The sequence below is a fragment of the Cynocephalus volans genome, chromosome 3 (genome assembly GCF_027409185.1).
Source record: "Cynocephalus volans isolate mCynVol1 chromosome 3, mCynVol1.pri, whole genome shotgun sequence".
Lineage (NCBI taxonomy): Eukaryota > Metazoa > Chordata > Mammalia > Dermoptera > Cynocephalidae > Cynocephalus > Cynocephalus volans.
In genome coordinates, this window is record NC_084462.1 from 1044718 (window position 1) to 1072478 (window position 27761).

General features: G+C 50.5%; 2 protein-coding genes across 7 annotated transcripts; one reads left to right on the top strand and one right to left on the bottom strand.

Annotated features, from left to right (window-relative positions):
- Positions 1 to 10: 10 nt before the first annotated feature.
- TMEM143 (transmembrane protein 143) lies at positions 11 to 19209 on the bottom strand. 4 transcript variants are annotated; one of them, XM_063089405.1, is made up of 8 exons: positions 19013 to 19208; positions 18405 to 18645; positions 16560 to 16664; positions 8906 to 9100; positions 8061 to 8191; positions 7283 to 7562; positions 1803 to 1992; positions 11 to 1118 (listed from the first exon to the last, which is right to left on the bottom strand). In XM_063089405.1, exons 1-8 carry the CDS (start codon positions 19033 to 19035, stop codon positions 856 to 858), a joined length of 1428 nt encoding a protein of 475 aa, XP_062945475.1. In that variant the 5' UTR covers positions 19036 to 19208; the 3' UTR covers positions 11 to 855. The 4 variants fall into 4 exon arrangements, with proteins under 4 accessions (XP_062945475.1, XP_062945474.1, XP_062945477.1 ...); XM_063089404.1 differs by having other exon boundaries at positions 11 to 1121; XM_063089407.1 differs by lacking the exon at positions 16560 to 16664 and having other exon boundaries at positions 19013 to 19209.
- SYNGR4 (synaptogyrin 4) lies at positions 19134 to 27761 on the top strand. 3 transcript variants are annotated; one of them, XM_063091703.1, is made up of 5 exons: positions 19134 to 19365; positions 20508 to 20707; positions 25602 to 25839; positions 27057 to 27196; positions 27517 to 27761. In XM_063091703.1, the coding sequence occupies exons 2-5, from the start codon at positions 20615 to 20617 to the stop codon at positions 27748 to 27750; spliced, it is 705 nt and encodes a 234-aa protein (XP_062947773.1). In that variant the 5' UTR covers positions 19134 to 19365; positions 20508 to 20614; the 3' UTR covers positions 27751 to 27761. The 3 variants fall into 3 exon arrangements, with proteins under 3 accessions (XP_062947773.1, XP_062947775.1, XP_062947774.1); XM_063091705.1 differs by having other exon boundaries at positions 25650 to 25839; XM_063091704.1 differs by having other exon boundaries at positions 20511 to 20707.

Here is a 27761-nt window from a genome sequence, read left to right on the forward strand (position 1 = left end):
CTGCAGCCACCCCATTCATCCAGATTTATTAAACATGATTTACTCCTTTGGGAGAGGGAACACGGGAGAAATTGACAGACCAATAAATATCGCACAGGCTGCTGGTGGTGGGGAGATCCAGACGAGGTAGTTTCTGTAGAAAGGGTGAGGGACCTGGGTAGGGAAGGCACCTGAGTTTGTTGGCAGCCTGAGTGGGAGCAAGTCTAGGGCTGAGGGTGGTCTCTGGTTCCTCCAGGCCCACAGCTTTCTGCCTGGTACGAGGTTCTCAACCCCTTCAGCCTGGACACCCTGATCAGCAGTTGACCAGATGGCCCACCATATATAAGCAACAGTAATTGATAGGTCAGGTTTTCTTTAGAAATTATGATTAGTTGCTTCTCTGCAACAACTGGCTGCCCAAGGTTGATGATGCCAAGCAGCTGTCACTGGCTGTTTGCCAGGGGGCAGGTCTAAACGGCACTCGTGGACTGCTGGCTGCAGCTCCGCCTTGGTGCACGTGATGGGCGGTTTGCCGGGAGCAGGCTAAAAAGACAGTGACACATAGCCTTGGGAGGGCACAACTCTGTCTGGTGGTTTTAAAAAGCCAGAGCTGAGCAGCTGTGGTTGGCTGACACCCCCACCGCCTCAGCCAAACCACTTTGAATGTTTTTGGCGGGGGGTGGGATTAGGAAATGGAATAGAAGCAATGCTAAATAGCTTTGATTTGCTGCTCATCAGAATGGGGCGTTCCTAGCAACTGCTCGCTGCTTTGACTGGCTGCAGTGTAGCAAAATAATTGCCTGTCAGTAATTGGAAGTTGGAGAGTGACAAAGTATAGTAGCCGTGATTGATAGCTTGTCATGGAGGAGGCAGAGCTTAGTTCCTAGCCAGGTGGCTGGGCGGGGTTGGACAGGAAGGTTTCTTTCTGGGATTGTTACTGCTGGGTGCTGCATGGGAGTACTCGGAAGTGACTGTAGCCAAAGACTCTAATTTGGGGAAACCTGAGGGTGGGTATAGCCCCACGCTGGGGGTCAAGGCTTGCAGGTGGGCCAGGGCCCGAGTTCCGTTGAAGGTCACATCACAGCCTGACTTGGCCAGGAGCCAGTTCTCCACCTCCGACTGGAGCCACCTAGAGGTTTCTGCTGGGAGAGAGACAGATGTGAGGTCAGATTGGGAGGGGGAATGACTGGGAGGAGCCAGTGGGGAGAAGCATAGGGCAAAAATAGGAGGGGTCTGGGTTTGAGAGAAGTATAGGGTACACTTGAGGCTTGGAGTGGAGTGGGACAAGGCCTAAGAGTCTCCAGAGGGCCAGGAGGCTCGGCTCTGGGACTCTTGTTTAGGGAAGGACGGGGACTCCTGTCGGGAAGGGGCCTACATAGGGAGCAGACAAGTGTCTCTTTTTTTTTTTTTTTTTTTGTCGTTTTTTCGTGACCGGCACTCAGCCAGTGAGTGCACTGGTCAGTCCTATATAGGATCCGAACCGCGGCGGGAGCGTCGCCGCGCTCCCAGCGCAGCACTCTACCAAGTGCGCCACGGGCTTGGCCCGACAAGTGTCTCTTGTAGGGAGACTGTGGGCTCATGCAGAGGAAGGAGTGCAAGGAGAGGGAACATGCCATGGAGTCCATCCAAGACCCCCATCAAGGCTGAGGTGAGGAGACAGAGGTTGTGTTCGGGGATCCCGTCTGCTGAGCGCTGGGGTCTCCTTGCACATCGGTTAGGTTCACCAGTGGGAACTGGGAGTGGGGATAGTGTCTCAGTGGGACTGGACCCCAAAGGGGCGGGGCCGGACCTCACAGAGGCATGGTCCCAAGGCCGCGTCCTACCTTCACGTGGGCCGTGCACGTCCCCCGGCCGCCGGGCCAGGAAGCTGTGAGCCAGCAATGCCTCCTTGGTGTGCTCCTCCTGCGCGCGTAGGGCCAGGGCGCTGAGCAGTTCCGAGTTATTGGATGTGCTGCGATAGTAAAGCATGTGCGCCAGCTCCAGCGCCTGCACGCTGCGCCGCTGCCCGAACATCTGCAGGCAGGACGGAGCTCAGCGCGGCGACCCGGGACTCGGGGAGATGGAGAGGGAGGCGCAGGGCCGTGCACGGCCCCCACGCCGTCACCCCTACACAAGTCTCAATCGCTTACGCTGGCACTGTCCTCGCAGACTCCCCAGGGGTAAAGGGAGGTGCGCTGTTGAAAAACAACATCCCAGGGCCACACTTCTTCAGTTCGGGTCCCCAGGGCTGAGGTCCAGAGATCTGTTTGTTTTGTTTTGTTTTCTGCTAGCGGGTACGGGCATCCGAACCCTTGACCTTGGTGTGGGAATCTGTATTTTTAATACACACACTCTTGTCTCAGTGGCTTCCAGGCCGCCAGCCCAACCCAAGTCGGAAGACTACAGTTTCTAGCAACCGCGGCACTAATTTGCCAATCCCAGCCGTATTAATGGATTTGCTCAAAGATTTCCAGTTTTAGCCTTGGAAGGTTTTGTTACAATAATAAGTTATATCTTTGAGAGACATACTAAAGTATTTCCAGATAATATTAGGATTCAAAATGATCCAATGTTCTGGCCAGCAGCCAAAAAAAAAAAAGAAAAGTCCGATGTTGAGAGAGAGAGGTATTCAAACAAAATGGCATTTACTACTGCTATTTGCTGAGGCTGCATACTGGCTACATGGGAGTTTATCATACTATTCTATTTCTGTATTTGTTTGGACTTTTCCTTAATTGGCGGGGGGGGGGGGGGAGTTTAAACTATTAAATTAACCGACCAGCCGCCAAAAAATAGAATAAAATAAAATAAAAAATAAACAATTAAATTGTAAAGAGAAGTGGAGGGAAGAAGAATGTTGGGGGGGCAGGCCTGGGGCCCAGCTGTCTATTGGCTGCCCCCCTTCCCCATCTTTGGTCCCCTCCTTGTTTGGACCCCTTTCCCCATCCTTGGTGTACCCAAGTGGGGAAGTAAGAGCCCACCGGTACCCTCTGGGCTCACTCTGAAAATCTGTGCTGGTAGTCCTCCATTCATCCACAAAATGAACTCAAGGCTACTGGGTCCTACAGCAGTAGGACTGGGTGCCTGTCCCAACTATGCCCCTACCAGCTGCGAGCCCTCAACTAAGACCTAAGTCCTTGGGTAGCACTGTCTATAAAATGAGGTTGATGCCAGGGAGCGTTCAGGAAGTCAACACCCAGTTAATGAAACACTTAGGACAGAGCTTGGCCCATCACAAGCACTTAACAAACATTAGCTACTGTGGAATAGTCATCCACAACCCATGCTGGGTGCCCATAGAGTGTTGCTCCTCTTACATTGAGGCCTAAGGTAAAATACCTCTGAAGTTAACACACCCCAGAAAATTGCTGAAGTGGCCTGTGCGGCACTGATGACACAGCTGTGTGTGGACTGAGCCCTCTTCTTACAAGCCCAGCACAGTCAGTTTATATCCCTGCATTAGAACAAATCGCCATTTCTTCAGTTGAGGGTAAGATACAGGAATAGCATGCATTAGGAACTGTCTGGTATGAAAAACACATTTAGGTTTTGTGTCTGTGTCTGCCAAGCTTATGGAGATGAATTCTCCTATGTTAAATCAGGTCATGCGAACTTTATGGCACACAAATGAGGCCAGACATCGCCCTAGAGAGAAGTTGCCACCTGCCACCTGGATGGTCCCTTCAACACTCACCATGGCTCACACTGAGCTCACCATCTCCCCCAGCCCACTTCTTCCTCCTTCCCTGGGATCCATTTCTGGAGCAGCCCCACCATCTCTTCTCTGGGCATTAGTCACAGGCAAGATCACTGGCACCATCCGCCCTCCCTCCTCGCCTGCTTCTCACTCCTGAGGCCCATCATGCTGTCCCTTGGCTCTCTGTCTCATCACCTCATTCTCCGGCTCCACAGATCAGTCCCAGCTCAGGATTTATCCTCTCCTGAGCTGGTACGTTGCCCCAGCCTCCTCCTTGGCCTCAGTCTCCCCACTCCAGTTTCTCCCCACACAGCTCCAGAGCTGCCCCTGCCCCTCCCATGGCTCCCCAGTGCTCCCAGAGAGCCCATGTTCCTTAACCTGGCACCCAAGGCCCTCCCACTCACCTCCTCCTCCCCTCTGAATGCAGCCCACATTGCATAAACCAGTATACCCTGAACATACTCTGCTTTCTCGGACCTCCAGGTTTTGGAACAAGCCAAGTCACCCTGATCTGTTCTTGGAAAACACTCACTGCCTCATCCTCAAGGTTCAGGAAGGACTTTGCTTCCTACCGATGAGCAGTTGCATCCTCAGGCTCCTGCAGTGCTTGCTGCTACCTCCATCAGGCATGTGAAAGTCTGTGTCCCTGTGTCCTGCACCTCTCCCTCCAGGGCAGGATCAGGCAGATGCATCTCTGGGGCGCCAGTTCAACAACCCTCCCCAGGCTGCCCCATGGGCCTGCTCTGTGCTGTGCTAAGGGGATACATAGTGAAGCCCAGGGTATGGTGGAGCCCACAGGAACACCATCCCAGCCTGAGCTATCCAGGAAGGCTTCCCAGATCACACAGCATCTGAGCTGTGAGGGGTGAGCAGAGGCTGACCAGCCCAATGAGGGGGAAAGAACACTTCAGTCTGAGGGAACAGCTTATGCAAAGTCAGAGAGTGAGAGAAGCAGGGCCCAGGGGCCAGGGGAGGCACCACAAGCATGTTGGTGGAACTGAGGCATAGTCTCTGAGGTGAAGCATTGTGTCCGATGAGGCTGGGGAAGCATGGTCCCTGATGTCAGGCTGTCAGCCAGAGAGGGGCAGGGCCAGCTCTGGCTCATGGGTGGAATGAGCTGGAGGGGACAACTGGAGGCTAGGAGGCCTGAGGAGGCTGGGAAGAGGGCCTCAGCGAGGGCATGGCCATGAGGGGCAGGCTGGGGACTGACAGGTTGGGGGGTTAGGGGAAGTCAGCTCTGGGGGTCTAGCCATTGACTCAGGGGACAATGTGCCATCCACAGATGGGGAACCCAGGAGGAGTAGGTGTAGGGTAGACACTTTGCTCAGTCTGGCCATGGCAGCAAGTGCAAGGGGCCCAACAGGAGGGCTGTCCCTAAGCCAGCTGTCCCAGGCTGAGCTTGAAGTGTCCCTACTGATGATCAAATCACGGACGATGGAGAGCTGATTGTGGGAAACCACAGAGGAGCCCTTTGAGGGGAAGAGAGAAGGCCCTGCATCCTATAGCAGGAGTCCAATCTGAGCACCTGTCCCCCAAAAAGATGGAAACTTGGGAGGAGCAGGGAGCTTGGAGGAAGATGGATGCTGGACAGTGGGGACACAGTGCACGTGGGGAAGACTTGGATGCATCCAGGCAAGAGGAGGGTACAGTGGTTTGGGACTAAGAGAGCAGCCTGCAGTGGAAACAGATCCAGGAGTGACTAAAGCCTGGAGAGGGCCCACATTTAGGGGCTGGGGCCTCAGCCCGGGGTATGGAAAAATGTTTAATAAATACAGTAAATTAACTAGTGAACTGGGTTTTGTTTCTATTTATATGTTAGTTAGTTAGTTAGTTAGCTAGCTAGTTAGTTTTTTGGGGTTTTTTTGTTTTTGTCTTTTTTTGGAACTGGGTTTTGAACTGAGCCCTTCAGAGCCTGATGGGCTCCACAGCCTCCAGGGGCCATGGAGGGATGGGATGGACAGTCTACCCCGGGCTGGGACTCAGTATCTCCTCCCCAGAACAGCTTGACACCCCTCACCCTGCCTTTAGTCTCGCCCCTCCCCTCTGACCTCCCTTCCATGGTTCACCACTGCCCTGAGGATAAAGCCCAGGGCCCTTCTCTGGGCATTAGAAACCCCTGCTACCCTCTGGGGCCTCACCTCTCTACCCTGGCACCCCAGATTCCAGCCCTGTGATATATGCCAGGCTGTGAGGTCCCTTCTCCACAGGGCTTAATCCTCCCATTTCAAATCTTCACTCAAATTCTGCCTGAGCCTGGCCTAAGCAGGAATTGCTCCCTCCCCATCCCTTCTGTTGGCCCGGGCATCCTAGCACCCTCTCAGCCAGTGCAGCCTGTTATTATCTGTGGGATTTATTACCAGTCTTCCTGAGAGCCTGTCGGGATGGCTGAAAACAGCTTGAAAACCAATGAGCCAGCAAATGAACGATCAGGTAAAAAGAATGCCTCACACCAGTCTATACTCCAAGGGTCAGTAAAAGGCAGCTACTCCAGGCCAACTCAGCCTCAAGACAAAGCATGCAGCTTGGCAAGCTAGGTGTCAGCCCCCACCCACGCCCTCAGCCATGAATCCAGGGATGGTAAACAACCCGAGCAACTGTGCAAGCCAGTCTTGCACTCACATGTACAGAATCAGGAAGGGCAGTTGTTAAACATATAGTTTCTTGGGCCCCAGTCCCAGAGTTTCCAATTCAGTCCATTTGGGCTAGAGCCCAGGAAGCAGCTTTATAAACCAGCCCCCCCAAGTCATAATGACACCCAGCTAGGATGGGTACTCAGGGAACAAATAGCCCAATTAGTAATAACAATAATCATGGTAATAGCTAACTCTTATATAGTACTTCCTGTACTATGTGCCAGGCTCTGTTCTCAGCACTGTATGCATATTAATTCTTTTAATCCCCACAACAACCCTATGAGTTAGGTCCTATCACCATCCCTACTTTGTGGATATGGTGGCTGAGGCACAGAGAGGTTAAGCAACTTAACTCAAGATCGAGGTTAAGCAACTTACTAAAGATCACACAGCTAGAAGACAGTAGAGTCAGATTCAAATCCAGACAGTCTGGCTTCAAAACACAGACCCTTCGGGCCGAGCCCGTGGCGCACTTGGTAGAGTGCTGCGCTGGGAGCGCGGCAACGCTCCCGCCGCGGGTTCGGATCCTATATAAGAATGACTGGTGCACTCACTAGCTGAGTGCCGGTCACGAAAAAATGACAAAAAAAAAAAAAAAAAACACAGACCCTTCACCATGTCACTAAAATGCCTCTTAAAGCAGGCACTGAACGAGTGGGCTGTTCACTCTCATGTAGCACCTACCATGTGCCAGGCACTATGGCCATTGCTGTTCATGGATTCACTCATTTCATGGGCACAACAACCCTACAAGGCAGCTCTCACTATTAACCCCATCTTCCAGATGAGGAAACTGAGGCACAGAGAGATTAAATATACCCAGCCTAGATGTGTTGAATAAATGAGGTAGGAAGAGAAAAGAAGAAAGAGAGGGAGGAAAGAAGGGAGTGAGGAAGAACAAACAGCATGAAGTAAACAAAAATATAGGGTGGCTTGATCTGCCTGAATGCCAGGAAGTAGAGACACAGGAGGCATGGTGGGGTGGCCCACTTACCTTGGAGGCCCGCATGCCCATGAAGATGGCAAAGAGCAGCAGCAACAGGGAGGTGGCCACCTTGAGGTCTGAGAGCACTACCATGCCCACGTTGACGAAGAACACCATGCCTGAGACAACCAGAGTGAGGTTGAGCAGGGCACGCTGCAGGGTGGGCGTGCGCACCTTCAGCTCGGGCAGCAGCTGCTCGAGGCCCTCCAGTGGCGTGTCCTTGAAGCTCTTCAGCACCAGGTGCCCTCGTTTCGTCCGGGCTGCCAGCACCACCCGCTTAAAGTATCTCCTGACAGACAGAGACAGCGGGGCAAGCAGGATCAAGACTGGCCCGTGGAGCCCCCTCCAACCCCAGGACCCTCTCTCTGGCTCTGCAATCACACAGCTATTTTAAAAGCTACATAATAATGGGGGCGGGGGGATCAGAAATAAGTTGTGTCCAACAATAGGGGATCAGTTAAATAATGAGATCCGTATTATTGGACAGGTAGGTTGTTCATAAGAATCCTATCTGTCCCACTTCTTCAGATTGTGAACTTCCCTCTCCAAGCCTCAACTTTCCTCACTTGGAAAATCGGGACAACTGTCTCTATCCTTTCTCTTCTTCCAGGAATAGTAGCATTCACTTTCCCTTGGGAAGAAAAGCAGCATTTGGATGACTCACACCTCCCCCTTCTCAACTTCCCATCCAGGCCCCAGACACCCAAACCCAGACACTAACCTGTTGGTCCCCTCTCAACTCTAACCTTGCTCCCTCTCACTGTAGCTGGGGAACGGGCCACCTCACCTCTCTGCCGGGGGCGACTTGGCAAAGAAGCCACGCTTGGAGCCCACGCTGGACTTTTGGGGCATCTGCCCGACTCGCTGGCCCAAGGCCCAGAACTGCATGTAGATATACTGATCCAAATTTATTGTCACCTGCCAAGGAGGATGAAGAAAGCAGAGGCAGCTATGCATGGGCTGGGGTATTGAGGGCAGGACGCCAGAATTAATTGTTCCTCCCCTGTCCCCACTTATCAGCATTCAGTGTCTGGGTAGGGCAGCCATATATGGTTGTTCATGTTGTATACTGAACAAGGGCACACCATCTAAGACAGCGCCTTTCACATAGTAGTCATCTTCATTACCATATTTCCTAGAATCTAACATTCCACTGATTTTAAGACACAACATTATTTTATGAAGCAACTAAAAAAGACAACACATTGCCAATTAAACAATGTCACAGCACTACTTGTAAGTCACATCCCAATATCAGAGATGACAAAATATGACTTTAGAAAAGGTTCTTAACATCACTAAAATGTGGAACTTTAGAAGATTTTAGCATATTTATAGTTTTGTTGATTTATTTAAGGATGAGTGTTTTGTGTTATTTATCAATACAATTTTCTGACATATGGTGATAAAGTCTCTAGTCCTGAGAAGATCCATATCTTATTAAACTTTTCCAACAGATGGCAGTGAAGTGACCTGAGAACATGGAATCTTTTTCTAATTCACCAAGTGTGCCACATGAGCTAGCACTCTGTGTTCGGGACTACGACTCCCAGCAGCTCCTGCCTCCCAACGGCTCCACCCCTGCCCCAAAGGCCTCCTGGGAGTTTTGGATCTCCTCTGGAAGACAGGTACCTGGACCTCATCCTGAGGGTGGTGGACCACTAGCGCATAGGCCAGGGTGTCCTCGGAGAGCGGGGAGAAGTTGGCCTGGGCCAGTAGGGGCTTCAGAGCCTGAAGCACCTCCTGCTCATTGGACAAACGCTGGGGGTCCGTTAGTGATGGCTGGTCGAGCGTCTCCCTGTCAGGGTTGATGGGGTCATACAAGGCCTGAGGAGAGAGTCAGGGAGAAAAAAATGGGCTAGGTCACGGCAGGAGGGATTGTGGGGACACTTAAGGATGTTCTTGTCCTCATCCTTTAAGTGATAGGGTACCCCCAAGGCTTGATCCTGGGCCCTCTCTCGTCAAGCTCACCTGAAGTTGCCCTGCCATTCCAGTGCCTTTAAATACCATCTCTGTGCAGATAACTATCCAACTCACATCTCCAACTTGGACCTCTCCTCCAAGTTTCAGACCTAAAATCCAGTTCCGGTGCATGAGCACATTTCTTCCCTTCTCCTCCCACAGTAATACACGTGAAGGTGAATGTTTCTCAGGCTCCCTTGAGGCTAGGCGTGGCCAGGACACTAAAGTTTCATCCACAGACTGAGCAAAAGTGACAGATACACCTTCTCCCTTACTTCTTGCTCCCCGGGACTTCCACTCTTTCCTTGTTCTGCCACCTTAGAACACTGTTTTCCCCACCATATTATAAATATTTTTAAATCTTCTGTATATTATGATGCTTTGACATCTTAAAAAACCTTTCAGGCTGTTAAGAGAGTGCCCCTCCTGGGCCTAGACAATTTTTAGATAGTAAAGGGCCCACCCAGGAGCATGTCTTTGATAGGCAAACTAACCAATCCAGAGCCAAACCTCCTCTATCAGGCCCTTGCACCCCAGGAGACAATATTCTTCTGTGGGAATCATCCTAGGGCCAGGTGCCAACAACTATCTCTTTAGCCTATAGCCCAAAGTCCAATGACATTATTCAAACTAGTCAATCTTAAACTTTACCCTGACTGCCTTGCCTTTCCCATGGAAATCCCTGGAAACCCCAACAAAGGCTCTGACCACCGTAGTACCTTTCCCATGTGGCCGTGCATGGTGTGGCATGCCTCCTGTCTCTAGGACCTGTAAATATAATAAACTTTATTTTTTCCTGAGTCTCTCCTGTGTCTCTTCTTGTGGCCACAACTGACTAACCATCTCATAAAAGAACACAAAACACCCACAACCCAGTTTTGACCATATAGAGGTGAAGACAATGTCCTAAGGGACAGCAGAGCAACAAGATGGAAGGAACCTAAGTTCCAGAATAATCTCATGTAGAACAGAGCCACCTATCCACCCTGGCCCACTTATCACAAGACTATCTAGTGGGAGAGAAAAAATCCTCCACTTCCTTTAAGCCATTGTGTTGTGGGGTCTGTTTGTCACAGCAGCTAAGCCTTTATACTAACTAATACAAACTCCCTACTTGATATTTCTTTTTTGGATATCACAGTCATCTCAAATCCTACATGTCAATCCTACAGATCATATTCCCCTATCTCCAACCCTAATCTTCCAAGAAAACATCCATTCTCGATTTCCTCTCCAATATGGTTTGAAAGTTTGTCCCCTCCAAAGCTCATGTTGAAACTTAGCCCCCAATGTGGCAGTATTGAGAGGTGGGACCTTTAGGACACGATTGATCATAAGGGCTCTGCCCTCATAAATGGATTAATGGGTCAATGGATTAATGGGCTATAATTGAAGTGGCACTAATGGCTTTATAAAAGAAGGAAGAGAGCATATAAACACGATCTTGCCCTCTCACCATGTGATGTCCTTCACCACCTTGGGACTCTACAGAGTCCCCACCAGGAAGAAGGCCCTCATCAAATGCATACTCTTGACCTTGGATATACCAGCCTCAAAAACTAAGAAATAAATTTCTTTTCTTTATAAATTACCCAGTTTCGGGTATTCTGTTATAAGTTACAGAAAACAGACTAAGACACTCTCCCAAACCTATTCCCCCCAACTGTCCCTGGCCTTTCTCCTGAATATCAGACTCTTATATTCAATTATCTCTTTGACGTCTCCAGCTGGCTGTCTAATGGCATCTCACATCTAACATGGCCCAAAGAGAATGCTTCATTCCTCCCTTCCCCCTCCCCTCTCCAGTCTTCTCCTTTCAGGAATAGTAACACCATCCATGCAGATGATCTTATCAGGAATCTTGGAGGCATCCTTGATTCCTTTATCATTACACCCATATCTAATCCTTTAGCAAATTCACTTGGTACATCACTGAATCTGTCTTGAATCATCCTCCTCTCCATCCTCACTGCTATCTTCTCACCAAAGCCACCTTCATCTCTCACCTAAACAATTACCTTGGGCTTCTGCTCTCCCTACGTTTACTCTTGCCACTTCCAATATCCACTTGGCCATGAGAATGAGCTTACTTAGATTATAAACAGATCCCAGCTGGCCAGTTAGCTCACTCGGTTGAAGCATGGTGCTCATAACACCTATGTCAAGGATTCGGATCCCCACACAGGGCAGCCACCAAAGAAAAGAAAAGGGCTGGCCAAATTAGTTCATTTGGTTAGAGTGTGGCGTTATAAACAGATTCCACACTCCACCCCTCTACTGGCTTCCCACTGCATTTGGAATAAAATCTAGAATTTTTCCACAACCTTTAAGGTCCCTCACAAACTGGCCTCTGCCCTGCCCACCTCATCTTATACACCTACACCCATCCCCTGCCCCCCAAAAAGAAATTGTTAAGTAAATGAAGGAAAAGTGAGTTTCCATTTGCCTAGCCTATTTGCTCAAGGAAAGATTGAGTCTCAGGATGACATATAACTTGTCCTAGACTATACAATCCTCAGAGGGAAATCACCCCTCTACAAACAAACCCATAAACCCAACTCTCTGTGTGTCTCTCAGGACAGGGAGCCTTATGGAGCCACTTGTTTAGGCCAGGTACTTTTTTTAATAAGTAGAAGGAAATTGGGGAGGGTACTCCAAGTGGGAGGAATGCCTGGGCAAAGGTTTGGCAGTGGGAAATCCCAGGGCCTCAGAAACAACTAAGGAAGGAGATAGTGATACAGAAGAGAGTCAAGCTGAGTAAATCCTCATCTTAACTAACTCCTATAACTAGGGTGTGCTGGTTGAGGACAGGACTTCAGCCCACAGCTAAGGCCTGTGTCTGAATCCTGCAACCCAGGTTGATGGAACAGTCCCACAGGTCATGTTCTGGGATATACAGAGTGACCTTGACAAATTCCACTCCCACGGCTGAGTTGCAGTGTGAGAGTGAGGGAATCTCAGAACTGGTGGAGAAAGAAATCTGCATCCATCAAACGTCCGCTGTGAGACAGATTCTCTCCCGGGAACTTCACATACACTCAGGGCTTTGAGCCAGAAACCTGGACATTGCACATGATCCCTGCTGCTCCCTTCCCTTGCACCATCAATCCTGCTGTTCCACTTCCAAAAGTGATCAGCATTTCACTCAGCTCTTTCCTCCCCACCAACCCTGCCCTGGTCCATACCACCATCACCTCCTCCCACCTAGATGAGTCCAACAACGTTCTCAATGGTCTCCCTGAATGCCACTGGCACCCACTGACAATTCATTCTCTACACAGCTGCCAGGGAGAGCTAGTCAAGCAATAACAATAATAATAAAAAATAGCACACATTTATGTACTGCTTACTATGTGCCAGGCATGGCTTGAAGCATGCTACACATACATTCTCACAGGTGAAAATGGTACTATTGTTATCCTCATTTACAGATGTGGAAACAGAGTATAAAGAGGCTAAGTAACTGCCTGAGGTCACACAGCCAGGATGTGGTATATCCAGAATTACACATCTGACCATGTCAATCTGCTAAAAGCCTTCCAAGGCTCCTACTGCCCTCAGAACTAGTACCACACTCCATACTATGGCCTGAAAGTTCCCAGAGGGATTGACATCACAATCCCCCTTGATCACTCCACACCAGCCACACTGGCCTTAGTTCCTCCATCCACAGGATTTTGCACATGCTGTTGTTGGGAGAGTCTCCCTGCCCCCTCCCTCCCTCGTACTCTTTCCGCTACTGAATTCCTACTCCTCTGTCATGTTTCAGCTTCATTATCACTTTCAAAAAGATTCCTCCACTCCTCAAGCTGAGCAGGCCTGCCCTGTGTGGTTGGGCAGGATGTGCACTGCACAAAGGTGTCAGATCTATGGGGCACCATCATAGACACTGTAGACCTGTACATTTTCATGACAGCCACTCTTTAGATGGAAATAAAGGGTATAGAGCAGCACCGTCCAATAAAACTTCTTGCAATGACGAAAACATTCTAGATTTGCACTGTCCAATAAGGTCAGAACTGGCCACAGGAGGCTACTGAGCACCTGAAACATGATAAAGTGACTGAGGAACAGAATTTTTTTAATTTCACTTAATCTAAATTATTGTAAATTTAAAAGCCACATAAAACAAAACAATAAAAATGAAAACAAAAAATAACAAAAGCTACATGAAGCTAGTGGCTACCTTATTGGATAGTGCCAGGCTAGAGAAAGTGGCACCCTTTTCTAATTCGCATAGAGATCCCGGGTACCAAAACCAAGGTCAGCTTTGTTACCCATTTGCACAGAACTGTGCCCCTTGCCTTCACGGTCTGAACTTATCCATTCATTGCAGAGAGCAGCTGATTCACAACCATCCCCACCATCCAAGTTCAGCCCCCTGAGGGCAGGGTACAGGCCTGATTTTGCTTCTCAGTGAAGCCCCAGCACCTGGCACTGGGCCTCACACAAACATCTGCTGAAAGAATGAAAGATTTAATTGGGTCTTCATGGTGATTGCTGCTGCCATTTTCTATCCCCATTCTCCCTTGGGGACCTCAAATACCATCTGCCTATTGAGGACTCCCAGATTTCTGTCTCCAGTCCAGCCATCTCGCCTGAGCTCCAGATTCACACAGCCAAGAGCCTACTCAACATTTCCACAGAGACGTCCAACAGGCAGGACATCCTCTCACACCCACTATGTCCCAAACTGAGGTTCTGCTCCCTCCCCAAACCTCTCACCATCTTCCCCACCTCAGAAAATCCTTCCAGGTGCTCAGGCCCAAAGCCTGGGGGTCATCCTGGATGTTTCTCAGACATCCAACATGTCAGCAAATCCCGAAGACACTACATTCAAAACATAAGCAGAATCCGACCATTTCTCACCCCCTAATCTGAGCCACCCTCCTCCCCTGGACTATTGTTGTCATACATCTTTGCTGGGAGAATTAAGTACCGTCTCTGCAACTCCACTGGAAGACAACTGGAAGCTCCTGCCTAGTGCCTCCTGGATTCTGCCCCATATACCCTTTTCCTTTGCTGACTTTTTTTTGGGGGGGATGGGGGGTGGAGGCAGCTGGCTGGTAAGGGGATCTGAACCCTTGACCTTGGTGTTGTCAGCACCATGCTCTACCGAGTGATATAACCGGTCAGCCCTTCTTTGCTGACTTTAATTGCTATCCTTTCATTGTAATAAATGGTTAATCTGAGTGTAACAGCTTTTCTGAGCTCTGTGAGTCCCTCTAGAGAATGACTGAACCTGAAGGTGGTCTTGGGGACCCCCAACATAGGCAAGATCGTAGGAGAAGCAGGGGGAAACTGAGAATTTGCCTCCCAGACACCACTTTTTCCTGGATTTTGGCCTCCCTTCTGGCTGCATCTTTTCCATCTGGTTCCAGTTCCTCTTCCTAATCTCTCAAGGCCGTCACCCTCGCAGGACCCCATGTTGGGCCTCTTCTCTTCTCTGTCTGTACTTGCAATGGACTGAATATTTGTGTCTCCCTCAAAATTCATATGTTGAAATCCTAATTCCCAAGGTGATGGTATTAGAAGGTGGGGCCTTTGGGAGGTAATTAAGTCATGAGGGTAGAGCCCTCATGAATGACATCAGTACCCTTACAAAAAGAGACCCTAGAGAGCTTTCTCACCCATTTCTGCCATGTGACAACACAGCAAAAAGGCACCATCTGTGAACGAGGCCCTCACCAAACACCAAATCTGCTGGCACCTTGATCTTGGACTTCCCAGCCTCCAAAATCATGAGAAATAAATATTTGTTGTTTAAACCATCCAGTCTATGGTATTTTTGTTACAGCAGCTTGAATGGTCTAATACAACACTAATTCCCCTGGTAGTCTCATTTAATATCACCTAGTTGCTCCCAGAGCTGTTTCTCAGCCTAGAACTCTCTATTCATCCCCAGACCCACATATTCAAATCCATCTTTCTTTTTTTTGGGGGGGGGTGGAGGCAGCTGGCTGGTAAGGGGATCTGAACCCTTGACCTTGGTGTTGTCAGCACCTTGCTCACCCAGTGAGCTAACTGGCCATCCCTATATGGGATCCGAACCCGTGGCCTTGGTGTTATCAGCACCACACTCTCCTGAGTGAGCCACGGGATGGCCCTCAAATCCATCTTTCTACCTAGCTGCCTAACAGGCAGCTCAAATTCCTAAGTATAATACTGAGCTCTCAATCCTCCCCACAGATTGGTCTCTCCACCCCCACCATGGTCTTCTACACATCAGTACATAGCAGCTTCTTCCTTCAGCAAGCTCAGGTTCAAACCACTGGAGGTACCCCCTGACTCCTCCCCTTCTTTCACCACCCCACCCCCACAGCCAGTACATCAGCAAATGCTTATGTCTTCCAAACATAATCAGCCCCTGACCACTTTTCACCACTTCCACTGCTATTACTGTTGTTGGAACTGCCATTATCTCTCACCTAGACAAATACAATAAACTCTTTAATAGGTGTCCTTTCTGACAGTCTGTTCCCTACATGGCAGCCAGAGGGATACTGTTAACACCAAAATCAGCTCATTTCCCTCCTCTGCTCAGAGCCCTCCTGTGGCTCCTGCCTCACTCAGAGTCAAAGCTACTCCGGCCAGCCTGTGGCTCACTTGGAAGAGTGTGGTGCTGATAACACCAAGGCCACGAGTTCAGATCCCTATATAGGGATGGCCGGTTAGCTCACTTGGGAGAACATGCTGCTGACAACACCAAGTCAAGGGTTAAGATCCCCTTACCGGACATCTTTTAAAAAAATATATATATAAAGCAACGCCCTCACCATGGCCCACAAGGTCCAGCACCATCTTCCCCCATTCCCTATCTGTCCTCATGTCCCATCATCTCTCCCTTACACATTCTCTCCAGCTACACTGGCCCCTCATTGTTCCTCCAACACTCCAGGCCCACTCTCACCTCATGGCCTTTGCACTTGCTCTTCCCTCTGCCTGGAACATCCTCCCCCAAACATCCATCAGGATTATTCCTCTCTTCACTCAGGTCTTAGCTCACCTGTCACCTCTTCAGGGAGGTCTTTCCTGACCACCCTGTCTAAAACGGGCCCCCATCTTGTCCTCTTTATCCCACTTCTTTGCTTCATTGCTCTTCATAGCACTTACCACTACTGGGCATTACATTTTATATTTATTTTATTTCTTTTCTCCCCAACTGGAATGTCAGCTCCACAGGGCATGGCTTCATCTGTCCCGTTCATTGCTGAATCCCAAGGGCTTAGAACAGGGCCAGGCTCCAAGTAGGTGTCAGTGAATATTTGCCGAATGAACAGATGAGCAAACAAGCACAATAGGGCTGGAGGGGTCCCATCCTCACCTGCAGCTGGGCCAGGACATGGTGGTAGTGGAACAGGGTGCAGAAGTCCACATGGGCTGAGAACTCCTCCAAAGCCACCTTCTCCACCGGACTGGAGTGAAATTCCTGTTACCTCAGGAAGCAAAACTTCTCTTCAGTGCTCCTTCCCCTTCCCCATGGGAGGAATTCTTTCGTACACAATCAGAGATCTGGGTTTTTTTTTTTTTTTTCTTTTGTGGCTGGTTGGTACAGGGATCTGAGCTCTTGACCTTGGTTTTATCAATACTGCGTTCTAACCAACTGAGCTAACTGGCCAGCCCAAGAGGTCAGTTTTTTGTTTTGTTTAGTTTAGTTTTTCTCCTTCTTTTGCTTTTTTAAACTTTTGTTTTATTTGGGGTGGGGGTGGGTATGACTAATTTTATCAACCAAGAAATTGAGACTGCCCAATATAATAAAAAACAGATGGCTTAAAGAGCTAGAGGTTCCAGTTCCTGCTTTGACATTTACTTGCCAACATTCACATTATGCTTATTGTGTACCAGGCACTGTTTGCCAGCATGACATCATCTTCCAGAGTTTCAAGGAGGTTGATGGAATTATAACTCTCATTTTTTAGAGGAGGAAACTGAGGCTTGGGAAAGTCACTTGCTGAGAGCCACAATGTCTGTGTGAGTTGACTGCAATCTAGGTCTGTCTAAATCCGAAGCACACATACTGAACCATTTCTTTATGTTTCCTATCTCGGTGCCCTGGGTGAATGTCTTCACTTCTCTGAGCCTCAGTTTCCTCACTGGCAACAGAGGATCACACCCTCTTTCTTAGAGAGCTATGGTGAGAATTTGATGAGATTAACGGTGCCCATATGCACACATGTATGTTTATGCATGTGTGTGTATATTTGTGGGTTTGTGTGCACATCAAGTCGAGAACAGGATTTAGTACATACAGTAAGTTTTCAATATATAATTTTTTTTGGCAGCTGACCTGAATGCTTGAACTTGCTGTTACCAACACTGTGCTCTAACCAACTGAACTAACCAGCCAGCCCCAATATATAATTGTTAAATGGATAAATGACAATTCTCAATAATGATAGGTATGGGCCGAGCCCTTGGCGCACTCGGGAGAGTGCGGCGCTAAAAATATATAGGAATGGCCGGTGCACTCACTGGCTGAGTGCCGGTCACGAAAAAGACAAAAAAAATTATAATAATAATGATAGGTATGATGATGGTGGTGGGATAAGAGCTCAAGCTCTGAAGTGGGACCTGGACTAGGGTGAGGAGAATAAGGCATCCAAGGGTGCAACGTTTTAGACCACTATGGTTCAAATCTGGGCCGCTGTGTAGTAGCCTTGTGTAAGTCACTTTCTTTCTGCATGCTGAAGTTACCTTATTTTTAAAATGGAGATGACAGTGGTATCGCTCTTACTGGGTTGTTCTGATGATTGAATAATACATTATAAATGCTTGGCACAGTGCCATAGAGCAAGAACTGAAATAATGTGATAATAATTATGATTACAGATTTTTGATTTTATAGGTACAATCATTATTATTAGGTATTAGTAATAATAATGAGGATGGTTTTTATACCCATTTTACAGAGGGAAAAGCCATGCCCCAGAAGGTATTTGCACAAGACCCCAGAACAAGCCAGAGTCAGGGATCGGTGCTGCATCTGCATTTCAGATGTCTTGCCCCTGCATTCCAACTCACCTCGAGCCTGCCTGGGACTAGAAGGGGACCTCAAACTACAACTCCCAGAAGGCGTAAGGGCATCCCTCCATACCAGGTAGGGCTCTGCCGCCGCGAAGCCTACCGGGAGTCGTAGTACCCAGGCTCTTAAACCGGGGTGGGGCGGTACCTGTATCAGGAGGCGGAGCAGCTGCTCTTTGGAGAACGGAATGAAACGCTCGCGGTACTGCTGGGCCCAGTCACGGGGCTCCGTGGGGTTCCACATCTTTCGGTACTCCCCCATCTTGGCCGCCAGCGACGACAGGGCCCGGGGGGACCCGAGGAGCGCGGGCAACAGGGGCCGTACTCGGACCCTGGACCCCCAGACCCCCCGGGTCACGTGCAGCATGGCCAGACCCTTTGCCCGGAGCCTAAACAGAGGGAAATGGGCAGGGATTAAAGGTTATCTGGAGGAAAAGCGCCCTCTCCACCTCCATGTCCTATCCTCCAGAGGGCGTCCCTACCTCAGGCAGGACGCATAATTCATCCGCCCAGCTTGCAGCCCCTCTTGCCCGTCCCCTCCCACACTGCTCAGTTGGCCTGGATCCCTAGACAGGGGTCGGGGGTGGTAGGTGTGGGGCCTTTTGCAGGCCCAGAGACCCTGTAGTGGTACAACTGATTTCTTCAGGGTCTAGATGGAGAGGTGGATCTTAGGAGCATAGAAAATGCTCGGAAAATCTACATTGGGGCTGCAGGGCCGCCCTCCCCGGCCATGCAATCCTCCGTCCTCTCCCTCACCTTAGCCAACGCTCGACTGTCATTGAGCCTCCTGCGCATGTGCAGGAGGGCGTCCGTGCCCCCGAGGTTTGGCTTCAGTCCGCATGCGCAAAGCTTGGGTCATTGGGGGCTGTCGAATTTTCTCCCCTGACGCCCTATCTCAACTACACATGCGCTATCTGCCTGTCTTTCTCCACCACGGGCTCGTTTGGGCGCGGCGCATGCGCTGCCAAAGTGTCTCCTTGTCCGCTTGTTTCAAAGGGAAGGGGAGGGGCGGGCGCGAGACTCCCTGGAAGGATGGGGCGGGGCAGGGATCCCGCGCGCAGCCTGCCAACGGTTAGCCCCCAACGTCCGCCGAGGCCACGCCCCTGCTCGTGAGTAGCCCCTGAGTAGGCGGGGAAAGAGAAGGGACGGGACTTGGGTACAGCCAATCAGCTGTGGGGATGCGAAAAGGCGGGAAAAAGAGGAACCAAAAGAAGGTTGAGGTGGCTCCAGAGACCGGGAAAGGAGGGCGGGCGGAAGGAAGAGCGGGCCTCCAGGTGACGCAGACCGGTCCTCCACAATAGGGGTAGCCCTTTGTCAGGCAGCATCACCCCCAAACCCCAGCACTCCCATTCCACGTCCTTAAAGACGAGATCCCAATTCTAAGAAGACAGCCTAGTGTTGGGGGCACGGCCTCCTCATCCTGAACGAACGGCTCAGTTCTGAGGTTCTCCACAAACTGAGGTCCAGAGTCTCAACTTGAGGAAATGCACTTTTATGAAGATGGAGCCGAATTCTAAGGGGAGGCCCTCTACCTTATTCTGGGAAATAGCTCCAAATCACTGGGACAACCTAAAATATACCCTGAGATGCCTGGGTTCTCCATGATGGGTGCAGTCACCCCAAAACCTGAAAGGGATTCCTCTGGCTCAGACCTCCCAGGGGTTCTGACTTCCACTGTGGCACTCCTTACTAACTGGGCTCTCCCACTCCTGTGTTAAGGGAATGGCCCCAAAACGTCCCAGCCCTCCTCCCTGGCCTGGGATCTCTTCACCCTGCACCCCACCTCTGGGACCCTTCACCCCCTCACTCTACATTCCTGACTTCTGGAACCTGAAGCAGCCTCTTCATTGTGTCCCCCACTCCTGGAACCCCCAGAAACCTCCTCACCCTTTATCACCAGCTCTTCCCTCACCTTGTACCCCCCATTCCAAGGACCCCGAGCAGCTCCTTCACCCCACTTCCTGACTCCTAGGACCCTCAGCAGCCCATCACCCTGTGACCTCACCTGTGGAATCCTCAGTAGCCCCCTTACCCTGCAACCCAACCCAGGGGCCCCCCAGCAACTCCCTCACCCTGCACCACACTTCTGGGACTACCAACAGCCTTTTTGCCCTACTCCCTGACTCCTAGGAGCCCTGGCAGCCCCCTCACCCCATCCCTGGGGAACCCCAGCACCATTCACTCCATGCCCCCCACTCCTGAGACCCGTGAGAGCCCCTGACTGTCACATCTCCCCCATGTTGTCTTGCAGCAGCTGAGCCCCAGGGTGGGCCTGGAGCCCCTGACAGTAGTGCCCAGCAGCCAGCAGCCAGCAGCCCAGCTCCCACCTGCCCCAGCCCTGGGAAGAACGCAGCAACCATGCGCATCCCTGAAAGCCTCCAGGACCTGGCCAACAGTGAAGCCGTGCAGTTTCTGAAGAGGCCCAAGACCATAGCACGGATCTTCGCAGGGGTGAGGCCCTCCTGTGGCCTGCCTGTGCCCTGGAGTGACAGGCGCCAGGAGTCTCAATTCTCAGATGGACACAGTGCAGGCAGGAGTTGGGGCAGGAGGGGAAGATGGGGAAAAGTAAGCAAAAGGGAGTTAATAACTGAAGGCACCTTTTACTGTGCACCCAGCCATGTACCCTGCACTATTCTGAGCATTTGCTGACTCCCATAGTAAGAAAAAACCCTTCCAAGTCAGTACTATGAGCCTCATTTTTGAGATAAGAAAACTGAGGATCAGAGAAGTTAAATAATTTAATGCTGTGCTGTCCAATAGGGTAGCCACAAGCCACATGTGGCTACTTCAATCCGAAGTAATTAAAAAAAAATTCTCTTCTTCAGTCCCAGTGGCCACATTTCAGATGCTCAACAGCTACATGTGGCTGGTGGCTCTCAAAATGGCCAGTGCAGAAATAGAACATTTTCATTATGCCAGAAAGTTCTATCAGACAGTGTTGGCTAAGGCCACACAGTAAGAGGCAGGGCCAGGATTCAAGCTCAGTTCTGAGAGATGCCAGAGACCGTTCATTTTCTACCTCTCAGGTGAGGGAGTAGGAGGAGAGGAGCAAGGGCTGGGGCCTCCAGGAAGAAAAAGGTGCACACAGGTGGGAAGAGAATATGTAATGTATACATAAGGTATTAGGTGTTGGGTGGTCATAGTGCACCAGGCACTCTGCCAAGGGCTTTATATGTGTTTCTTTAATCATTACCACATTCCCAAAGAATCTGGACACCTGGAGTGAAATCCTCATTCAGCCCAGACTTTGCTGTGTGACCTTCAACCAATCAATGTTCCTCTCAATCTCAGTCCATGAGGGGTTAAAGCTGTGCTATTGGCTTTAAATTGTGCTGCTTCCAGGGCTCTCCTTTGATAGATTTGGAAACTGAGGTCCAGGGAGATGAGGAGACTTGATCAAGGTCATGGGAGTAGGTAGAGTGCCCTGGATCAAACCCAGGGTCTCCACCTAGATTCCTAATCCTGAGTGTCTCCACCCTCCCCCTTCTGCCACCTGTAGTTGGAGAAGGAACAAACAGGCCTGACGTAGAATCCTGGCTCAGCCACATGCTGTCCATGGAGGGTGACATACTCCCTGGTTTGCCCAGGCCAGCCCTGAAATAACTATCAGCAGTACCACTTTTCATTCTCAGAAGTGCCCCACTTTGTTCAATAGCTGACATGGTCATCCTATATCTGTGTGACCTTGAGCAAGATAGTTGAATTCTCAGAACTTCTATATCCTCATCTGTGAAAAGAGGATCTTAATGCCCAGCTCATATGAAGAACTCCTGTGAAAATGAAACAAGTTAATGCCTGTGAACTGATTAGCATGGGTCTGGCAAGTAGGAATATTTCCTCAAATAGCGATTATTATTGGAACACTTCACTGCTTGTGAGCGAGGAGAGAGATGGGTTTTGGAGGCCTGGGGACTTGTGTCCATTGTCCTTCTCCCTCAGGGAAAGGGGAATTGCAAATGCCGTGTCCCAGCACCAGGTTGCTTGCTGTTAGCTCCTACACTCCATACCATCACCCTATGATATGGGCATTATTAGCCCTGTTTAATCCAAGGGGAAACCGAGGCTCACAGAGGTTAAGTGACCTGCCCAACGACCATCACCCAGCTGGTGAGCAAGTCAAATTTGGATCCACCTGTCCATCTCCAAAGCCTCAGAAGGAAAGATGGTTGGCGAGGGAGAAGGAGGCCCAGCTGGTGTGGACTGGTGCAGGGATGGGGAGGGAAGGGCCTCCCAATTGTGCCAGACATTCCGGTCACGGACTTTGCCTTCATCCTCCTCTGTCATCTCTCCGCCTGTCCTTCCTCCTTTCCCCCTGGCCTGGCTCCTCAGTAGGGAGTCTCTGGGCAGCTGGTGCTCTTGTCCTTCTCACTGCCGCCTGCCAGCTGGTGCCTTAACTGATGAATCTTTGCTCTTTCCCTGGGGACAGGCCAGGAGGGCATGGAAGGCAGATGGACTCAGGCTTCAGAGGGATAGCATCCTCCAACCCAGCTGAGCCCCTTCCCCACATTTCCAGTGTCCCAGGATCATGCCACAGCCCAAGGATTTCAAAGTCAGTGGCCCGTTCCACTGCTGACTGACCCTGAGAGGACACTTCCCCTCTCTAGGTGAATAATGCGAACTACCGGTTTCCTGAGCACCTGCTAGAGGCGAGCCCCCACCCCCACAATCCCCTTCTTCGTAGCACAGAGACAGACTAGGAAACTGAGGCTCCAAGAGGCGAGTGATTTACCCGAGGCCACACAGTTTGGAGAAGTCAGATGCATCTGGCTCTTTCCAGTCCACCATAATGGCTTCGATTTATCCCCTCTGAAACAGAAATGAATTAATAACATCTACCACATGGGACTGGTGTGAGATTCCAGGGAACTAGTGCAGGTAAAATGAATATGGGCTCAAAAATGACCGACGTGCTTTCCCCTCCTTGACCTGGGTCTGCCTCAGACCAGCAGGAGCAGGCGCTCCCCATTTTATAGACTCGGTTCTTCAGCTTCAAAATGGGGAGAATCATCCTGCAGATGCCATCTGAGGGCTGCTAGGCAAGAAGAGGGACGTTGCTGTTTTTCAGAGAAGGCAGTTAAGGCAAAGGAGACAAGAATATGGACAGAAGCTGAGGAGTTTAAGGGTCAATCCTTTGCCTCCTCCATTCCCATTCTGAAGGGCATGGCAAGAGTGAAGAAGAAGCCAAAATCATTCACTCTTTCAACACACATTTGCTGAGGTCCATTCTGGTGCTGGGTGCTGAGGATAGAGAGAAGGGTCCCATGTGGAGCCTGTCAAGGAGTTCAAATTTTAATGAAGGGAGAGTTTTCAACATTCCCTTTCCCTCAGCCTACATCTCACCCCTCAAAAACTGCAACCACCAACACTGCCACATCTAATTAATCACCAAATCCAATTTTACGTCCTAAATATTACTGGATTCCCCAGGGCTCCATCCTCAGCGTTCCTTGCCTGGGTCTTTCCACCAACCTCCTCTCAGGTCTGCTGGCCTCTTGTCTTGCCCCCTCCAGTCCACCACCCACATGACCCCAGAGGACTTCTCTAACTACCAGGTCTGACTGTGGCCATCCTCTGCTCAGAACTGTCCCATGCATAAAATTAAATTCAAATAAGTTTAACTTTCCATGGCTCTCCAAGTCCAGGTCCCTGGGCCCTGTGTCCAGGCCTCTTAAGGTCTGGCCCCCGCCCACCTTCCCAGCCTCATCTCACACCAGATCCCTCAAATGAGATTTATCCCTGAAGAAACTCCGCTCTGCAGCATCCAGATTTTGCACATGCTGTTTGTCCTGCCTGGAATGCCCTTCCTCCTGTCTGCCTGAAAAGCTCCTGAATCTTTAAGGGCCAGTTCAGATCTCATCTGTTACCTCCTAAATGTAACCCCATCATTTCAGTTCCCACTCAAATGCTTACTCTCTCCCCCCGACCCAAGCCTTCTCCATGGCCTCCTGGCTTCCAGACTCATGCCCATCTCCACACAGCCAAGAGGGCTCTTTCTACACCCAAAGCTGACCCTGCCTCTCCCCTGCTCACAGCCCTGCTGTGGCTTCCTGTTGCCCTCCAGACAACATTCCCATTCCTTACACTTTCTCACCCTTCAACATTCCTTATAAACATTGCTTCTTGAACCAACTACCACCCCCTACCCCATATACACACTGGCTCCTTCTATGTCTGGCATAGACCTTGCTGCACTGCATTTTATGACTGGGACAAATAATTAGGGCTTCCAATTTTTACTGAAAAGCACTGAAAGGAACCCCTGCCCTCAAGGCATTTGGTCCAGCATGAGTCAGTATAGTGAAGGGTTAGGAGCAGACTCGGGAGCCAGACTGCTTCGGTTCAAACCCAGGCTCTGCCACTTACCAGCTGATCAAGTTCGGCCAATTCCTTATTCTCTCTGTGCCTCGATTTCATTATCTACAAAATGGGACTGTTAATAATGCCCACATCCTAGGGTGGTTGTAAGGATGATCTGGGCTACTGTTTGTAGAGTATTTCAGTGGTGTTTGATAAATATCATAGAAGACAAGCATAGACACACACTATGCACCATGCACAGATGAGAGTCACGGAGTTACCATATCAGTGTTGTATTTTTTTTTTTTTTAAAGTCCTGAAGGAAAAAAAAGCAAAATGTTAATATTTGTTAGTTCTGGGTAGTCTGTATGGGGTATTTACTACCTTTCTTTTCATACTTTTCTATATGTTTGGACTATTTCACAAATTTTAAAAATGAATAGGAATTGGCAGGGCTGGGAGAGAGGAGAAAGAAGTTGCAGGCAGAGAGAAGAGCTGGGAGGCAGAGAGGAGACACTTATTCAGCTCTTCCTGTGTCCAAGTCACTGTGCCAAGTATTTTATATTGGTAACCTGGGTTTGGTGGCAGTTACCATGTCTGGTGACAGAAGAGGAGTGTGGAGCAAGGTAGGGGTGAGTGGGGAGAGATGACATTAGAAGAGCAAGGAGAGCAGAGACCATACAGGGCCTCAAAGGCCAGGCTGAAGGGTAGAGACTCATTCCTGGGGGTGCTGGGGAGCCCAAGGGGGACTATGAGCAGGGGAGCAATAGGGTGTAGAAAGACTCCTCTGGGACTGCATGAAGGATGGGCTGTACTGGAGGTAGGGAGCCTGGCGGGGAGGCTGGGGTGAGAGTCCAGGAGGAAAGAATAAGGCCTGAGCCAGGATGGAGAAGCACAGAGGAGGGGCAGGAGACTGAGGGCTCTAAGGGTGTGACAGGGAGGAAGGGGGAAGCTCAGTGACCAGGTGTGCAGTGGACCGTTCACACCAGGAAGGAGTAGTGGCTTCAGGGAGATGCTGAGCTCTGCTCTGGCCCCTGGTAATCCTCAGGTCTTCTCCCTCATCGTCTTCTCCTCCCTGCTGACCGATGGCTACCAGAACAAGATGGAGTCTCCACAGCTCCACTGTGTCCTCAACAGCAACAACGTGGCCTGCCTCTTTGCGGTGGGAGCCGGCTTCCTGGCCTTCCTCAGCTGTCTGGCCTTTCTCATGCTGGACGCCCAGGAGAGCCGCATCACCGTCACTCGCTTCAAAACGGCCTTCCAGCTCTTAGACTTCAGCCTGGCTGGTGAGCCCCTGGGACCTCCCACCCAGAGCTGCCACTCCTCTGTTTTTCCTTTCTTTTTTTTTTTTTTTTTTTTTTTTTTTGCCCCTCGTCTGGCTCACCCTCCCTGGCTGCCTACGGCCTCCCAGACAGACCCTTCTCCACTCAGCTGGCCTCATCCCCCCGACCATCCTCGCAACATGATCCAGAGCTTCTCACTGCCCATCTGCACCTGTTCTTTCCTCCTGAAGAATTATTATTCACCTTTTAGACCCAGTGTAAGGGTCACCACTTCTGACCCCTAGGCTAAATCTAGAAGCTTCCCTTCTGCCCCACTTTTTCCTTGCATTCACGTCCCTTGTCCACAGAACATTTCTTGAAAAGCCGCTCAGTGGCAGAAAGTGGGGTTCAGAGCATAGGGACAGAAAGACTTGGGTTGGAAATCTCAACCCCGGCACCTCCTAGATCTGTGGGCTTGCTCTTGTCTCTTCAGGGGCTTCAGTCTCTTCAGGGTCTTCTCTTCTTTGAGCCCTCTTCTCATTTAGTCCTCAGAACCACCCTAGGAGATAAGTCCTGTTCATATTCCCATTTTACAGAGGAGGAAACTGAGACTTGAGGAGGTTATGTAATTGGGCACACAGCTGCTGCATCAAGCACACGAAAGCAAAGTCTTGCCTCCTAACCACTGCAGAACACTGAATAGAGCATGGCACACAGTAAGCACTAAGTAAATGCACATTTTTTTTCCCCAGCCCCTGGCCTCCTTCCTCTCCTTCTGGCTGATCTTGACTCTTCCCCTACCACCTCCTCCCCACTGGGCCAGTCCCAGCATCTCAGTGCCAAGGTAGTCCTCACAGTTCACTGAGTCCGGTGCTGTCCAAGAGAACTTCTGTGAGGGTGGAAATGTTCTGTACCTGTGCTCTTCAATACAGGAGTCACCAACCACATGTGGCTAGTGAGCACATGAGATGTAGCCAGTGTGACCGGGGAACTGAATTATTTCCTTTTTAATTCTATTTTAATGAACTGAAATTGAAACAGCCACATGTAGCCAGCAGCTTCTGTGTTGGACAATGCAGTTCTCCTCCAGTGGTTCACTCTAGCAAGGGCTCAGAGAAATCAAGAAATAAACTGCAGGCAGTCACACGGGGAGACCCCAGCCCCCTCCTTTCCCCCCCTCAGCAGCCCTTTCCGAGCAAGCTTTCCCCTCACACCCCTCTTCTCTCCTTGCAATGCCACAGTTCTCTGGGCAGGCATCTGGTTCGTGGGATTCTGCTTCCTTGCCAACCAGTGGCAGCATTCAACACCCAAGCAGTTCCTCCTGGGGAGCAGCAGCGCCAAGGCGGCCATCACCTTCAGTTTCTTCTCCATCCTTGTCTGGGTGAGGATGAGCCCCCTACCTGGCCCCGCCCCAGTTTGAGCTGGGGGTGGGAGGACTAGAACATTCCTGCTCTCACTCAGCTCCCCTGGGAGTCAGGGTTGGGAGGCTGTCCCAGGGCTTCTGCTGGTCCCTTCCAGGCACCCCTTCCTCTGAGCAGCGGCAGCCCAGCATTAGGGATTGCACCTCGGCCGGGTGCCCTTAGTCAGTGAGAAATCAGCACAACCAAACCCTTGAGACTCCCTCTCAGGTCAGTCCCCAGCTCCAGTCTCTCTCCTCCCACAACCAGCCCAAGCCAGACTTCAGCCCTTTTCTGCCCCCAGATATTCCAGGCTTACCTGGCATTCCAGGACCTCCGAAATGATACTCCAGTCCCCTACAAGCGCTCTCTTGATGAGGGTGGTGTAGTGCTGACCACCCTCTCCCCACCCTCTGCTGCCAGCCCTGTCAACACTCCCACCACTGACCCCAACAGCCTGAGTTACACCAGCTCTGCCCTCTCCCCCTATCTGACCACTCCGAAGGCTCCCCGGCTTGCTATGATGCCCGACAACTAAACATCCTTATC

Excerpts from the sequence above, each read along its gene's own strand:
- TMEM143 (XM_063089404.1), bottom strand. The coding sequence starts at position 19,035 with ATGACAGTCGAGCGTTGGCTAAG. Across the intron at positions 9,101-16,559 it reads ATGTCCTGGCCCAGCTGCAG|GCCTTGTATGACCCCATCAA; the intron begins GTGAGGATGGGA and ends CTCTCTCCTCAG. Across the intron at positions 1,993-7,282 it reads TGGGCATGCGGGCCTCCAAG|ATGTTCGGGCAGCGGCGCAG; the intron begins GTAAGTGGGCCA and ends TCCTGCCTGCAG.
- SYNGR4 (XM_063091703.1), top strand. The coding sequence starts at position 20,615 with ATGCGCATCCCTGAAAGCCTCCAGGACCTGGCCAACAGTGAAGCCGTG. Across the intron at positions 20,708-25,601 it reads TAGCACGGATCTTCGCAGGG|GTCTTCTCCCTCATCGTCTT; the intron begins GTGAGGCCCTCC and ends GGTAATCCTCAG. Across the intron at positions 27,197-27,516 it reads TCTTCTCCATCCTTGTCTGG|ATATTCCAGGCTTACCTGGC; the intron begins GTGAGGATGAGC and ends TTCTGCCCCCAG.